Below are 15231 nucleotides of genomic sequence, written 5' to 3' on the forward strand. Positions count from 1 at the left end.
TGCGAGAACCCGTGGACATGAACCCTGTCACTGGGACGGAGATTGTGATGCGTTGTGAAATATTGCAAAGTGCCATTGTTACAGGTCTTTCAGTGTTTCTGTAAGCAGGACATTATTTTTCACTTCCTAATGGCAGAGGTAGCGCAGAAAGGTTAACGAAAGCAAAGCAGCAAGCCCTTCATGGACAGTTAAAGAGGTACCGAACAGAAGGTAATCAGTGAAAGGAAAACATTTACTTACATATTTGTACGGTAAAAGAAACAAATTAAATTAATATTACATGAATCAAGATGCTGAAAAAATTATTTTAACGTTTAAAATTCAGAGTTGTATGCTTTTTTTATGATCAAGACAGGCATGAAAAGGATCATGGATTCATGCAGGTTTCCTCACCTACCCAGATCACACGCGACGCAGGCTGTAACCATGCCATTCAGGTCCTCAAAACTCACCGGCTGATTTCAAACAGCAGCTGATAAAATACTTACTGGAACGATAATCTCTGTGGATCACGTGGTATACAGATCACCTATTCTGGTCATTAGCATTTTTGTCTATGCTGCCTTCAGAAGCGTTATACCCAAGGAGTGGAGTTGCAGGGATCCGTAATCCTGTCGTACAGCTGTCTGAGGGGGGTTGCTGGCTCACTTCCAGAGCTCTGCGACGGGCTGGCACTCAGCTTGCGCGATGGCCGCTTCACTGTGTCCCCTGATGTCCATGTGCACCTCCTCCACACTCCTGGCAGCATCGATCACCTGTAGGAAAAGCAGAGAAGCACAGCGATGAGGACAGACCGGCTGGTTTACACAGAGACGACCTTTGACTCTGAAGTAAAAGCAGCACAGTGTTCTTCCTGTCACTGTGGAGATGCCTGGGATGTTTTTGCTCAAGTGACGAGGCCACGAAAACAAGGTGGATATGGCTATATGGGTATATTAGATAGGATCATATTGCAGTCTTTCATACTCATTGCAGATGAAGCAGTTTATATCACTTTGTGTAACATCACAACCTGCTTGCTGTCATGCCTTCTTTTTTCTCTTCGCCAGTACACTGTCCCCTCACCGCTGGATTCAGTGTTGAACTGACTCTCTCAATATCATAGGAAACACTATTATTATAGGAGCCAATTGTTGTTTTCTTTGGTCCTGTAGGTGTATTGTTTAAAAATAATCGATTTAATGAATAATACTGTATTTAGCTGTAGAAACAATGAACAGCCTGTCAAAATCAGTCAGATGGTAGTGTATCCAGGAATATCAGCTGTGCTATGCTGGTTAGCAAGCTTTTGTACCTTTCTCAACTGTGCCAAAAATGTATGCATATTCATAAAAGTCGAGGCAGCCAACACTGCACACTTGTTTTTAGAATACGGTCAACTGACATTGTGGCTGGTCCAGATTTCTCAGGTAGGAGCAGCTGTCTAAACACAAGCTGAATGAAAATGGATGTATTTTAACTCTGAGCTTTGGTGTCCCGGATTTTCCTTGTCGAGAAGCGAAGAGGTAGCATTAGCAAAGAGTGTTGAATTTGTGTCTGTGCCTAGCCATTTGCTTCCTCTGTCTTTAAAAAAGTTTAACTGTTTTAATCAGCTACAAAAATGGCAGAGTATTTGGCTAGCTGCATTTTAGCTTTGTTCTTTGTGTACTCTGTCTGTAAACAACATAGCCAGATAGTGCCTTTGTTGTTTTCAAGGGTCGTGGTCTGTTTCTTGTTACCTTATTTACCTTGTTTTGAAAAAATACTTTATAGCAACTACCATGCTTTTTAATGTAAATGTGCGGTGTATGTTAATAATCTATGTGTGTGGTCATCGTGGTCAGGCACACATTGTGGATATTGAAAACCCTGGACCTCAGCAATAAATTGCCATGTATTACTGTACTACTGCTATAGTGTGGCAATAAAATGTCCAAAATGAAGGTCAGTTTGTTTTCTTTCTTTAACTGTAAAATACATGAATAACAATGCTAATGCAGGATCCAAATTCTGTTCTTTGTTCTCCCTTTGTAGTAGCACCACCGGACAGTACTGAAGTCTTGTGAAAATTATATTTTTTTTCCACATATGCATTTGGCATGACAGAGGTACTGTAACATTAAGCAGGTTACACTGTATGCGAAAGACCTTACTGTATTCCTAGAGCATTATTGAGCCAACAGTTTCCAGTGATGATGTGTAATGAAGGTGTTATATCGGATAACACTGACTCATATTCAAAGGAAATTGTGCACAGTGGGCGGTTTGCCCTGGTGTACGCAGGCCCAGCCTGGGATGAGCTCTTTGCGCTGGGTGACTGTGGTGATGTCTCACCTGCCAGTTGAGGGAGGGGTCCTTCATCAGCTGCTGGAACCTCTGCAACACGGTCCCCTGGAAGTCGCTGTTCTCGTAGCGCTCGTTGCCGAACTCGCCCCGCTGGGCGGCCACCGCCGGGCTCAGCTGCAGGAAGAGAACCAGGTCCGGTTTGGGCAGCCCGACGTCCGGGTTCATACACCACTGCAGACTGAAGCCCTGCACACAGCGACAGACGTGCCATTCAGTATGTGCCTCTTCCGGAATCTTCTAACAATACTCCCCTCATCCGGAATCTCCTAACAATACTCCCCTCATCCGGAATCTCCTAACAATACTCCCCTCATCCAGAATCTCCTAACAATACTCCCCTCATCCAGAATCTCCTAACAATACTCCCCTCATCCAGAATCTAACAATACTCCCCTCATCCGGAATCTCCTAACAATACTCCCCTCATCCGGAATCTCCTAACAATACTCCCCTCATCCGGAATCTACTAACAATACTCCCCTCATCCGGAATCTCCTAACAATACTCCCCTCATCCGGAATCTCCTAACAATACTCCCCCCATCCGGAATCTCCTAACAATACTCCCCTCATCCGGAATCTCCTAACAATACTCCCCTCATCCAGAATCTCCTAACAATACTCCCCTCATCCGGAATCTACTAACAATACTCCCCTCATCCGGAATCTCCTAACAATACTCCCCTCATCCGGAATCTCCTAACAATACTCCCCTCATCCGGAATCTCCTAACAATACTTCCCTCCTCTGGAACTGCCAACCTCTGTGCCCAACACAGGTACACTTTATGATTTATCTCACACCTGAAAGTTAGTCTGTCAGCAAAGACATATCAACAGAGCAGCAAGATTTATCACAGATTATTTTTATTGCCCTGAAATAACACAATGATAAGTCCCATCTTCCTCTCATAGGGTTATATACAAGAGTTCAATAAGTTTCATTGAATAAGTTGCTCAGTGAGCACCACAGTAAAGATACACATGAAAAAACATTTCTGAGAAATGTACTGACTTCTGTCTTTCGAGCATCTGAGCTCAGCAAGAAGCTACACCTCTGACACACACATAGCCTCTAATATCAGTGCAGCAGAACCTGAACTTACTGGTTTGGCGCTGGTGAAAGCCACACCTGAGAAGGCGTACCTGTCCACCACCAGACTAATGCCCTGCTGCAACTTCTCCCTGATCAGGGGCCTGGGGAAGAGAGTCGGACACACATGCAAGCGCTCTGAGCTCACAGTGGCACAGACCTGAGTCAGACACACATGTAAGCGCTCTGAGCTCACAGTGGTACAGACCTGAGTCAGACACACATGTAAGCGCTCTGAGCTCACAGTGGCACAGACCTGAGTCAGACACACATGTAAGCGCTCTGAGCTCACAGTGGCACAGACCTGAGTCAGACACACATGTAAGCGCTCTGAGCTCACAGTGGCACAGACCTGAGTCAGGCACACATACAAGCGAGACAGAGCTTTGTTCTTCTATAGCATGAATGTTCCCTTGCAATCCCTTTATAGTTCATCTCAAATTACCAGCCCAGATGGTACATTCTACCCATAGCTCCCACCGAACATTTACTTACTTCAGGCTAAGCACTCTGCCTGGAATTTAAACATTCAGCTCTAGTAACTAGGCCTGCTCTTCAACCAGTAAGCCAGGTGACCGTAAAAAAAAAAACATGGCATAATATCAACGTACATAACGTGTATAAGCGTTCTACAGAAGTAATTGACGTATCAGGTGTTCATCTGACGTTAAGCTAGTGGCGGATAAACGTTAGATCTTACTCAAGCTCCCAGCGGTTTGCTGAAAACAGCAAGTGCACGGTGTGGTCCTCCAGATTCTGCTTCTTCTCCAGGTAAGAGCTGATCAGCTGGCCGATCTTTGTAGTTCTGTCTGAACAAACATTGGTGAACAAATATTGCAACTTACTAGGGGTAGCACTTTATTTTGTAGACTTGCCAGCACCCTGACACAGTTGTGCTTACGCATATTTATAGCACGTCCCATGAATCTGTTCATACTGAGTCTTCGGGTGGTTAGCTAGGTTTAACCAGCTTAGTGGTGGAGTACGCAGCTGGCTAAGTAAATATATGAATTTGCTAACTAGAGTACGTGCACACACATAACACACACACACACACACACGGAGAGCTAAAGCTTCTCGAACTATCTTACACCATTAATGTTGCCATGCTAAATGCTTCATGACGAAAGGCACAATCACGTTTTGAAGGCGGACAAGAAATGCATTTTACCGGGAAATCGGATCATCTCAGCCGGCCGGCCGCTCTGCTGGAGCGCCTGCACCAGCTTTATGCACTGCGTAGTCTTCCCGGCCCTGTCCACTCCTTCCAGCACGATCAGAGCCCCTCTGCCGTACGACATATTTCAGCGTCCGTATTGGCTTTGTTTTAAAGTAATCTAGATAAAGATCGTGCACTAACACCAAAGCTGCGGAGATCTGTGCACAGCGCGCCTTTTTTTAACCAGTCAGACAACCCCTTCGCAACGCATGACGCATTTGTTGGACTGTGGCCGCCGGGAGGGGAAAACTTCCGGCTATTGTGTCAAAATAACCGTAAAAACTGGATTATAAACGCACTTATATTTTCTGTCCTCTCTCAAAATTATTAAACCGTTCAAAATTATGACGTTATAAAATTGTTTAAAAGCATAACGATAATGACGAGAATTTATATTATTCCACATCTTGTAACGTTTATTCAAGTTTTCCAGATTATTAGTTGCCTTCTGATGCAACTTTGTGCGCTTTTATTATGTGACCGTGCTATCTAATATTCAAATATGGTGTGTAGGTATGATTTATGAGGTAGCTTTTTATGCGGATAATAAAATGATCATAGTCGTTTTATAAAAATGATAACATGAAGTTCTTGATGCACCTAATACAGATGTTTTATTTCAGTAAACATATAGCAATACTACAGAGCTTCACATTTTTATTATTTTATTTTACATTTTTAATTCTTTACAAGAAATTTGTGCTGGCGTTTGATCTGTTATCTGGTGAACCACTGCGTCGAGAATGTATGATACAATTTGTATTCACACTTTTCTTTATTAAACGTTATCAGTGCCTGCCAAAACCAGTGATATTTATACACCTTTAAAGAATTTAAAGAATGTCCCCCCGAGTGCAGACTGCATGATCCCGTTGAGCGCGTCCTTTCTCTGCTACGCTGCGCTCTTGCGGCAGTGCTGCAGCGCGTCGCCGAGCGCCGCCAGCGCCATGTCAGCGTTGGCCTTGTTGCAGTTGTATCCCATGAGCCCCACTCGCAGCACCTGCAGAACATCGAGGCAAAACGTGGCATGAATCCAGGATCGTGACATTCTCACAAGCGCGCTCTTACGCCGCGTCAGAGCGATCATTTCACTGCAGTCTTCCAGCAACTGGCAGGACATTATGCGTTATTGTCATTTAGCAGATGCTCTTATCCAGAGCAACTTATATAGGTTGCAATGCTTATTACTGGTTCTTGCCCAAGGGTACAGCAGCAGCACCCTAGCATTGAATTGATCCAGTAACCTTTCAGCTACACTGCAACCCCTAGGCTTATTAAAGCTCTGAGCTTCAAACCACACAATCTAGACTGTTATATCACAGAGACCATAGCTGCACATACACACAGACAGACAGACAGACACACACACACAAATTCTCCATGACCCGTGACATGTATATGAGCTTTCACCAGCTGAACCTGCCCCCTGACTGCAGTTCACCCCTGTCCTCACCATGCCCACGGACGGCCCCAGGCCTCCAGTGATCTCCATCTGGTGGTGTTTCATGACGTAGGCGACGATCTCCCGCCAGTCGTAGCCCGATGGAATGGCAATGGTGGTGACAGACGGCAGTCTCAGGCTCTGGGAGACATCGCGCACAGTTGTCAGCCGTTAAAAGTTATTGTCAGTTATATTGGATGAAACAGACACATCAACAAGTCACTGGAAATATTCAAAAAAGAAAGCTGAGCCCCCTCTGCATTTTGCTCCTGTCACTGAGGCTGCTGTGTCTTCAGCACAAAACCTCATCAGGAGCTGATCCTTTATTGCAAGTGACAAGAAGTGTGTTTTTAAATTAATTCTGAGAAGCAGTTGACCATTTATATGATCCCTTGATGTCGGATGTCCATTTGACATCTCAAACTGGTAGTGTGGCCCCTGGGGGAGGACACTGCCTTTCACCAACGGGACTTCACCTTGTCAGGAACAAAGAGCTTTAGTCCCAGGTCCTCCAGGCCCTTGTACAGGTACTCTGCCACCTCCTTGTGGTGTCTCCATGAGTTCTCCAGGCCCTGAGGTGGCAAAGACAGGTGCTCTGAGCAGGTGCTGACCACACACCTCTACAACACAGTAAAGAGCTGCTACAAGGCTGCTCATTAGTGAACTGACAACCTTTATGGCATTAAGTTTTGAATTTGTTGTGTTACTAGACCCCTTTAGATGAATAGCTGTGACAAGTGAGTGATAGTTTTGAAATATCCTTTTTACTTTCTTCCACAAAATAGTTGTTAATGAAATACAGAGCAAAAATTAGCCAGGGGAAATGGCTGAGCTGGTCATATCTGGCTTTGAAACTCTGTTTGCCTTCACTTGAGTCAAAGACAACTGACAGATTCAGAATGTAAGAATACAGTATAAAATTCACACGTGTGGCCTGGCTCGTCTGCATATGTTCAGTTTGAAGTTATGTAATGTTAGACATTCTGTCTTTCCTCCCTGGGCAGGATGTGAGAAGGCATGGCCAAAGCGGTACAGCTCACCGTCTCTGCAAGAATGGCAAGGCTCTCCCTCAGAGCAAAGAAACCTGACACAGGCCCTGTGTGATGGTATCTACAACAAGGTAATGGGACAGAGTTTATGGTTAGATTTTTACGTTGTCTCCAAAAGCCAGTTCTTCTCCAGTGGAAATGCTATAAATGGTTATGGAATTTAGTGTTTAGGCAATGGGGATGATGAGTGGTGGTTGGTGATAAGGAGTGAAATCTGATTATTGTTGTTATAACTGGTTTTGATGCTGTTGGAGAGCTGTGCTGTTTATTCACTTGTGCAAAATGACTCATGGAGCAAAATCAAACTGTAAACTCCAGAACTCAGTTGGCAAAAGTTTTTTCAGTTTGCGTGACATATATCCTGTTTTTTTGAGGGGGTTTAATTTGCACACTAAATTAAATATCCATCCATTGAGGGGCTATAGGCTGCGCTGGCAGTGTGTGTAACACAAAGATCAGTGCTGGTGAGAAAGCAAAGGCTTACATTCTCGCCGGCTTCCCATCACATCCCCAGTAATTGGACAGGTGGGTCATGTCCAGGAGGTAGGACACAGGCTTCGTTTTCCTGTTGAACATCTTCTTGCTGTAGGGAGGGGGTTGAGAAGGGGAGAGGTTGACATCATGATATCGTGCAGCCTTTATAATGTGGAACACTACTTCACCACGTTATCAATGCTATCAATGGCCATTACCAGGCTCTTTCGCTGAAGGAGATGGGGGCTGTTCCTGGAGGGGCGTTCAAGGCCTTCTGGGATCCGGTGTACAGGATGTCAATGTCTGCCAACACAAACAGGGGGTGCAGGATCACACGTCTGAGATCAGATTTCTACTTAATGGGACCTGAAGAGTCCAAATTTACAGTAATACACACATAAGGGGTGCACTATAAAAGGGCTGCCGAGGTTAGAAAATAAAAAGCAAATATCCAAGACTCACTTTGTTTATCCATGTAAAGCGGAGCACCGCCCAAAGAGGCCACTGAATCCACGAGGAACAAGCAGTCGTGCCTGAGGAGGGGAAACAGATTCCCTGGTGAGTGAGCGCTTGAGCAGACAGCCCTGCTGCTTATTACTTGTAATAGTTGCTGTTTATTTTATGTGTAGTATCACGGTGCGTTTTGGATTCTGTGATCTAGTGGCTGATGTATGGTGGTATACTTGGCCTCCCCTCTGGTTGCACAAGTTAACTTGCGGAAGGGCTTGAATGGTGTTGCACTCACACTCACTGGTCTGTGAGTGTTGTTAGCCTGATCTGACACTGTTGCTCATTTAAATTGAATGGATACAATTCTGTTCTTTTGTGCTGGATGTTGCTCTGGATAACTGAATGTAATGTAATATAACGTAATGTTGTGACAGTGAGGTGTGACGTAACCATCGTTTGATCTGCCATGGGAGTGAAGGGGGGCGTGGTACAGTTGCTCACTGGTGACACAGGTCCCCGATGCCGTCGACGGGGTGCGCGATCCCGGCCGAGGACTCGCCATGTGTGAGGAAGAAGAGAACAGGCTTGTGCTTAGCCAGGGCCTGCAGGGAGAGGGTCAGACTGTGAGCCCACAGACAATGCACCGTGTCAAATATACTGCGCAGCTTTGCCAAAAAGCTATTAATCAGTCAATTATTAAGAATTAATGTGATTTGACAGACATATGATGTCCTGTGTGAGGGGCGTGGTTAGGAAACTGATAACCGTACAAATAAAACCGTGACAAAGGCAATAAAAATGTAAACAGAAACGGTGATTAAATGTGACAGAAATCAGTGTACTTGTTATTAGTACTATATTTGGACTGATTATCATTATTTTTTAGACGTTACCTGTTCAATTTCCTGGTTGGTGAAATAACCGCCCGGAGCTTTCACCATGGTGTGAACATTGGCACCTATTGCCAAGGAAGCAAAGGCAGAATGCAGCGTTAGTCCGGTGCCGTTATACATTGTGCTACACACGAAAGCAGAGGACTCCGTACCCATTCTCTGTGCGATTTCGGCCACTCGCTCTCCCCAGATTCCGTTGATGGCGACGAGGACGCTCTCTCCGGGCTCCACGGTGTTGAAGACGGCGCACTCCATGGCTGTGTGACCCGACCCGCTCATGGCGATGGTCATGTTGTTCTCTGTCTGGAACGCGTACTGTATTCCTTTTTTGATGTCGTTCATAATCTGCAACACGGACACAAAGCATTGCCATAATAAGGAATGTTATGGATAAATGCATAATTATCAGCTTCGACTGAGTGAGATTGAAATGGACAGTCTGAATTAGATGATATATTTCAACATTTACAGCCTAAAGGAGATTCCCCCCGATCTACACGTTTGGGTTTGGTTACACGATTTTATAAATGCACGAAACATGGAAATTATTATAATATTAAATGTTATTATATTAAATGTATCATCATCATATTATACAGTTAATGTTAACGGAATTCACTCAGCTTGATCCGGAAACACAATATTAACATGTCGTCTATCATAACGAAGTTTTGTAAGTTTTGCAAGACCACAAGTCTTCATAACGTAATTGTCAATACGTCGTGGCCACACCAAAATTCCGCCGTCCAACGTGCCCATACACAATGCATTATATACAAGCACGCTAGTTGTGAAAAAAGGAAAACCTTATACCTCGAACATTTCTGCGTGCATGTGGCCGATAATTGGTTTCGCTCCCGCTGCCAGAATGCGTGGAGGCACATTGGATGGCCCCGGTCCAAACATATAGCGATAGGGAGCCTCCAGGGGTCTGAGCAGACATGCGGGTGGAGGTATGGAGACGGAGGACATAGCGCGGTGGATTCGCGGCGCTAGAGCTGGTGAAGTCGCGGCAGATGGGGAGCTCTCCGACGCAACCTGTTGCGCCAGCAGCGCGCCTCTGCGGAACAGAGCCCTCTTCATGGTCGCTGCGCTCGCCACTGCCGTCAGTCTGCGTGACTGTTACTGTAAGGTGGACCAACTCACTATTAAAAGTCTGGCTTTGCCGAAGTTTTAAACAAACAGGTCTTTGACCTCGCGCACGCCGATTGGTGTACGTCACTGTCCAGAGGAACAAAAAACAAACCTGGTTTTGGAACTGAAGAACCCGAAAGGGCGTTATTTTGCTCCTATGAAGGGTTTCTTAATATATCACTAAAGAGCAAAATAAAAGGAGGAAATCACAGACTAATTAACTCCTCCGACAACTTTTTTTTCCACCTTTTTAAAGATTCTAGCAGCTCAAGAAGCTGGTTATCATTAACGTCTTCCCACCGTTACTGGTTTTGGTATGTGACCTGGATTTCAAGTATGGGAGACTACTTTGTGAAGAGTTTTACAGCACCTTGACCTCTCGGGTTCCTGTCAGTGACCGGAGCAGTTCTTGCACGGAGGATGCAGTGGCTCTTTGAGTTCTGAGGTGTACTGATGTACAGGTGTGCACTTTTTCCACGAGATTCATAGATCCATAAACCTGAGGAAGTTTACTGTGTGTGCCAGAGCACACACAAATTATGTGACTTCTCCTTTGTGCCAAGGTCACTCTGATCAATCTTCATACAACAATACACACTCCACCATCACTCCTTCCTGAAAGTGTCACTATTGCTCTGCATCTCTACAGGACACCAAGCAGACAAAAACTCAGACAGCACAGTTATTCAGTTCTGGATAAAACTGATAACATATCAGGGATAATATAGTTCAATATTAAAATTAATAAAAATGGGCAGCAGTGTGGTGTAGCGGTAAGGAGCAGAACTTATAACCAAAAGGGAGCTGGTTTGAATCCCTGCTGGAGCACTGCTATTGTAAATTTATACAGTGTAAATGGTTAAAACTGTAACCTGTGTAAGTTGCTCTGTATAAGAGTGTCTAATAAATGACAATAGTGTAATGTCATGTAAAATGAGTAGTTGGCTGGATATATGAAGGTGATTTAGGCACAGGTTGTATTCTGACTACATTGGAGTAATGTTGCTGGAAGCTGATTGGTTTTCAGGTTGTTTTTTGTGCTGTACAGGAGGTGAAGTGCTTTATTGATCTCCCCGCTCTGCATTTGGTCGGCTGTTATTGAAGCAACAGGTGAGGAGTCTACCCTCTCCCAGGGAACTGATTGGCTGGCCAGGACACACACACGATCACAGAGACACACACACACACACACACTCACAGACACACACACACACACATACTGCTCTACCGCCTATGAATACTGAAGTGTATAAAGATGAGCAATAATCTGCCAGTATTTTCTGACAAGACATCTGTGACTGACACCATAGAAATAATGGCACTTGTACCATCCGAACCTCAATAAACAAATGTGTTCCATAACATCAGATTAAGTAAATTCTGTCTTTCACAGCCTCTGAAAACACATAAACCTATAAACCACATTTCACTGCAAACTTCAGATAGTAAATTGTGGCTGGATAATTTAATTTAATGCAGTCCAGAGAGTGGAGGTGTGCAGGGGTTGTGGCTATGAGCTCAGATCAGTGGGGTAATCTGTAACCAGCTGTTTGCACACAGCCAGCGGTGTCCAAGAACGGACAGTCTTGTCCTGGGGAGATGGCGATAAGAATGTTTTCTCATTATGAACACGCATCATAGTTCTGTGTTCACATGGGGTCAGTGGTTATGGAAGTAGGGAACCTGACGCACCAAGGGCAAGTGCAACCATTCGCTGAGGACTTCTTTTACGACATGAGGAGAAAAGCGTCACAGTTCAACCGTGGATGTCAGGACTATGAATGTAAGAGTATGCAAAAAGAATGAAAAGAAATGAAAGATTTATTCTCTGACCATGAAACATTTATTATTATTGAGAAATGATTTATTGCTATTATTTATTATTATAAGACTGTTAACCAAAACAGTAGTTTAACATCTTGTTGATCCTCCTATAGTTAAGTAATACCTTTACACAGCGTTTCTCAAACCTCTCCTGGAGTACCCCCTGCCCTGCAGGTTTTAGATCTCTCCCTGCTCCAACACAGCTGATTCAAATGATCAGTTTGTTATTAAGCAGCTTCAGGAGTTCATAACGAGTGGATCATTTGAATCAGCTGTGTTGGAGCAGGGAGAGATCTAAAACATGCAGGGCAGGGGGTACTCCAGGAGAGGTTTGAGAAACGCTGCCTTTACATTTCCTTGGCATTCCATCCTGCTCGGCAAGGTGCGCAGGCCTTCCTGAGGAGGTGAAACCACATGCACTGTGTTCACAGCAGTGCAAAGCTTCCAGCACATTCTCAGCAATCTGCTCATACTCTGTCGCAGTTTGATCTCAAAGACCCTCACTGGGGCTTAGGTCAGGTGACTGTGATGGCCTACCCATAACTCCATTTCCCTTCCTCCTTAAACCACTCTTTCATACTGCGGGCTAGGTGGTGTCGTTGCATTATCCTGTGACTCCACAATTATAAAATATTGCTTTTCTCTAAGTGTAGTGAGTAATTCTTTCTGACTGCTGATGTATATCAAGAATAGATTGAAAGGATTGATCAGTAGTGAACTGTGTTTCTGACTGACGGAATAAGAACTTCATCATTCTTGTGGTGTTGAAGAGTAGAAAACCAAACCAAAAAGTGTTCATTATGAAATAAGCACCCAGTCTGATTCTATTGGAAAGACGACCAAGGCCCACATTCAGTCTGACCGCAATGTATTTTGCCATTATTACTCTCAGTACAGGAATAGAGTCAGCAGTCCCAATGCACAGTAATATGAGTTATTCCTGCTTTTACTCACATCAGGTTCATGGACTGAGCAGAAGCGGCCTGCTGGGGGCTTCAGCTCACTACAAGAATGGCTCATGGCAAGACATGGCATGGCTTGAACTGCTATGCAATGGGAATGCTACTTTCAAGCCCTGAATATCGAATTCAGGCAAGCATTACCTATTTTGCTGGTCACAGACAGTAATGGAAAAAATGCTATCAAGCAAACAGTTTCTTTGGGCCTTATGTGGATAGGTTAGCTGTGATGCTTCAAAAGAGGAGGGCCTTCTTGTTGCCAAGGAGACAGAGTTCCTCTGGGTTCTTTGCGCGGGATTGGCATCCATGTGAGGCAGGGAAAAGCCCTCTTACTGGCTGTGACCCGGAACAGAGAGGCCTGCGACAAACTCCTCCTTTCAGTGTGTTAAAACATGGGCTCTCTCATGATGGCATTACTGTCTGCGGTGCTGTGTGAATCTCAACAGCAGTGACTGCGAGAGTCAGATCTGGGGTGAAATGTATTTAAGAACAAGCGCAAACACTTAAGTCACGTCTAACAAAAGTGTGAATAAAACCCAGTGCAAATATTCCTCTTATCTGAATGAGGTGACTATCATTGAAAGCATTAATATGTGTAAAGCTGAACAGCCAGTGCACCTTCACAAACTATCCCTTAGCATCTACCCTTTATGGTAAAATCTGTCATTAATATGGCTGTCGTCACTCTTTATTCCACCATTCACACTGTGTGGCCCCTAAAATAAGATTAAATGAAAGTAATTGTCCTCAACCACTCATTTGAAAGCAACACAATTCCATCACTAAGTAAATGCAAATATGTACCATTCAGTGTGTTCAAATGTATACAGAAATATTTCAAAATATTGAAAGGCAATGAGCAAATAACAAATTAAATTAAAATAATAAAGAAATAAATACATTGTAAAAAAAAATGCATTGCAAATGCATTTAATTAAGACTGAACATGTATAAAGTGCTTGTGGTTCACTGCAGTTGACCACAAACACATCTGCATTTGACCCCATTTCTAGCATAAAAAAGGAAAACGTGGCAGACAGTTTAAAAAAAAAAAAAACATTGCAGAGGTGCTCTGAGGAAGACTAATGACTTCCAGACTGGTGAAAACATGTACGACGTTATCTGGCACTGATCTCAGTTTAGTGAGAAGCTGCTCTGTCCAGTCTAGCAGACATGTCAGTGTGGGGACTTTGACCTCGGCCCCTGGTGCTCCACGGTCAATAAGTAGACCGCCCTGTAAATAAGTGCGCTCATGTTATTCACCTATGTGCAGCCTTTGTACTGTGGTGGAGCTCCACACCTACCACAGAGAGGAGAAAGAGCAAGGGAAATCCCAAATTTGGCATTGCAGGGGGGGAGTTAGATAATCCTGTCCCGGTGTAACATTTACCGTGGAGAGGGGAGGTTTTTTTAAGCACAGCCTGCTACTATAATCCTGTATTTTCAGACCATTTGCCTTCCTCAGTGTATTCACTGTAACTGAGTGAGTGGGGACCGGTAATGAGAAAGAGTCTCTTTTCCTCTTCTCTATGGCAAAACACACCTACATCATTATACCCAAGTGTGATTTATGGATATTGTCTTGTGGTAACGAGCCACACCTCTGAATGAATATCATATATGAGTAGAATTGCATGTCCCCAGGCTTCAGTGTAGCATGATTCATGAGCTAACCAAGCCATTGCTCTGCTAACGGTACAGGTGAAGGAAATGACCTCATGATGTGCACAACTTGCCGTTCTCTCCACCTCTTTGCTGCTGGTACTGACCACGGCCCGTCTGCCAGCAGGCGGATTGTGCCGGGTTGCACCAGCACAGAGGTTTGCTCAGCAGAGGCAGCTGGTCAGCTGGTTGGAGAGGGGAGGTTTCTGTTGTCAGGGGTCAAGGATGGACAGGGGATATGTGCTTTAGATAGCAGCAACAGCGGGCAGGGGTACATCAGAGATCTGCTCTCTCACGGTCCCCCAAAATCACTGTCTAGTCCGCCGCCCTCCCCAAGGTTTCTTAGATCATGACAGTTTCAATATATGACGCAAAATAATGGAGAACAGAGAAAATGGCTTGTATTACTGGGTTGATGTCAGGCTTCTCCTCCTTACCCGCAAACCTCTTCATGGTACAGCACTGTGTTAGCTGCTGGATGGAGTTAACACACTCTTAGTCTGCACTGTTAGCTCTTACATGGCCTCCTCTCCATAGCCTCCTCAAGAAACACTGAATATTGCAGGACACAGAGCTACATACTCCCAGAATGCACTGTCAGAATGCACCACGCAGCACCATGAGACATGAACCCGGTTATGAACTCCAAACTATGGCCTGCTGGAGGCCACTCTGGGACATGCCCCATCATGTCCGGACGGGAGAACCTT

General features: G+C 44.6%; 2 protein-coding genes across 2 annotated transcripts; both read right to left on the reverse strand.

The window, feature by feature from the left end:
• Nucleotides 1–548: 548 nt before the first annotated feature.
• On the reverse strand, nt 549–5346 carry LOC118795353 (thymidylate kinase-like). The gene is made up of 5 exons (XM_036553782.1): nt 4588–5346; nt 4117–4225; nt 3430–3520; nt 2314–2511; nt 549–755 (listed from the first exon to the last, which is right to left on the reverse strand). Exons 1-5 carry the CDS (start codon nt 4715–4717, stop codon nt 645–647), a joined length of 639 nt encoding a protein of 212 aa, XP_036409675.1. The 5' UTR covers nt 4718–5346; the 3' UTR covers nt 549–644.
• A 63-nt stretch (nt 5347–5409) lies between these two features.
• On the reverse strand, nt 5410–10102 carry agxtb (alanine--glyoxylate and serine--pyruvate aminotransferase b). Its single transcript, XM_036553779.1, has 11 exons — nt 9756–10102; nt 9095–9287; nt 8943–9007; nt 8551–8651; nt 8062–8132; nt 7818–7902; nt 7610–7708; nt 7117–7186; nt 6553–6648; nt 6089–6217; nt 5410–5635 (listed from the first exon to the last, which is right to left on the reverse strand). The coding sequence occupies exons 1-11, from the start codon at nt 10023–10025 to the stop codon at nt 5528–5530; spliced, it is 1287 nt and encodes a 428-aa protein (XP_036409672.1). The 5' UTR covers nt 10026–10102; the 3' UTR covers nt 5410–5527.
• Nucleotides 10103–15231: the final 5129 nt, after the last annotated feature.

Source organism: Megalops cyprinoides, chromosome 20 (assembly GCF_013368585.1).
Source record: "Megalops cyprinoides isolate fMegCyp1 chromosome 20, fMegCyp1.pri, whole genome shotgun sequence".
Lineage (NCBI taxonomy): Eukaryota > Metazoa > Chordata > Actinopteri > Elopiformes > Megalopidae > Megalops > Megalops cyprinoides.

Excerpts from the sequence above, each read along its gene's own strand:
- LOC118795353 (XM_036553782.1), bottom strand. The coding sequence starts at position 4,717 with ATGTCGTACGGCAGAGGGGCTCTGATCGTGCTGGAAGGAGTGGACAGG. Across the intron at positions 4,226-4,587 it reads TGAGATGATCCGATTTCCCG|ACAGAACTACAAAGATCGGC; the intron begins GTAAAATGCATT and ends ATGTTTGTTCAG. Across the intron at positions 3,521-4,116 it reads GCAAACCGCTGGGAGCTTGA|GCCCCTGATCAGGGAGAAGT; the intron begins GTAAGATCTAAC and ends TCTCTTCCCCAG.
- agxtb (XM_036553779.1), bottom strand. The coding sequence starts at position 10,025 with ATGAAGAGGGCTCTGTTCCGCAGAGGCGCGCTGCTGGCGCAACAGGTT. Across the intron at positions 8,133-8,550 it reads ATCGGGGACCTGTGTCACCA|GCACGACTGCTTGTTCCTCG; the intron begins GTGAGCAACTGT and ends TCCCCTCCTCAG. Across the intron at positions 7,187-7,609 it reads GATGGGAAGCCGGCGAGAAT|ATACCATCACACAGGGCCTG; the intron begins GTAAGCCTTTGC and ends ACCTTGTTGTAG.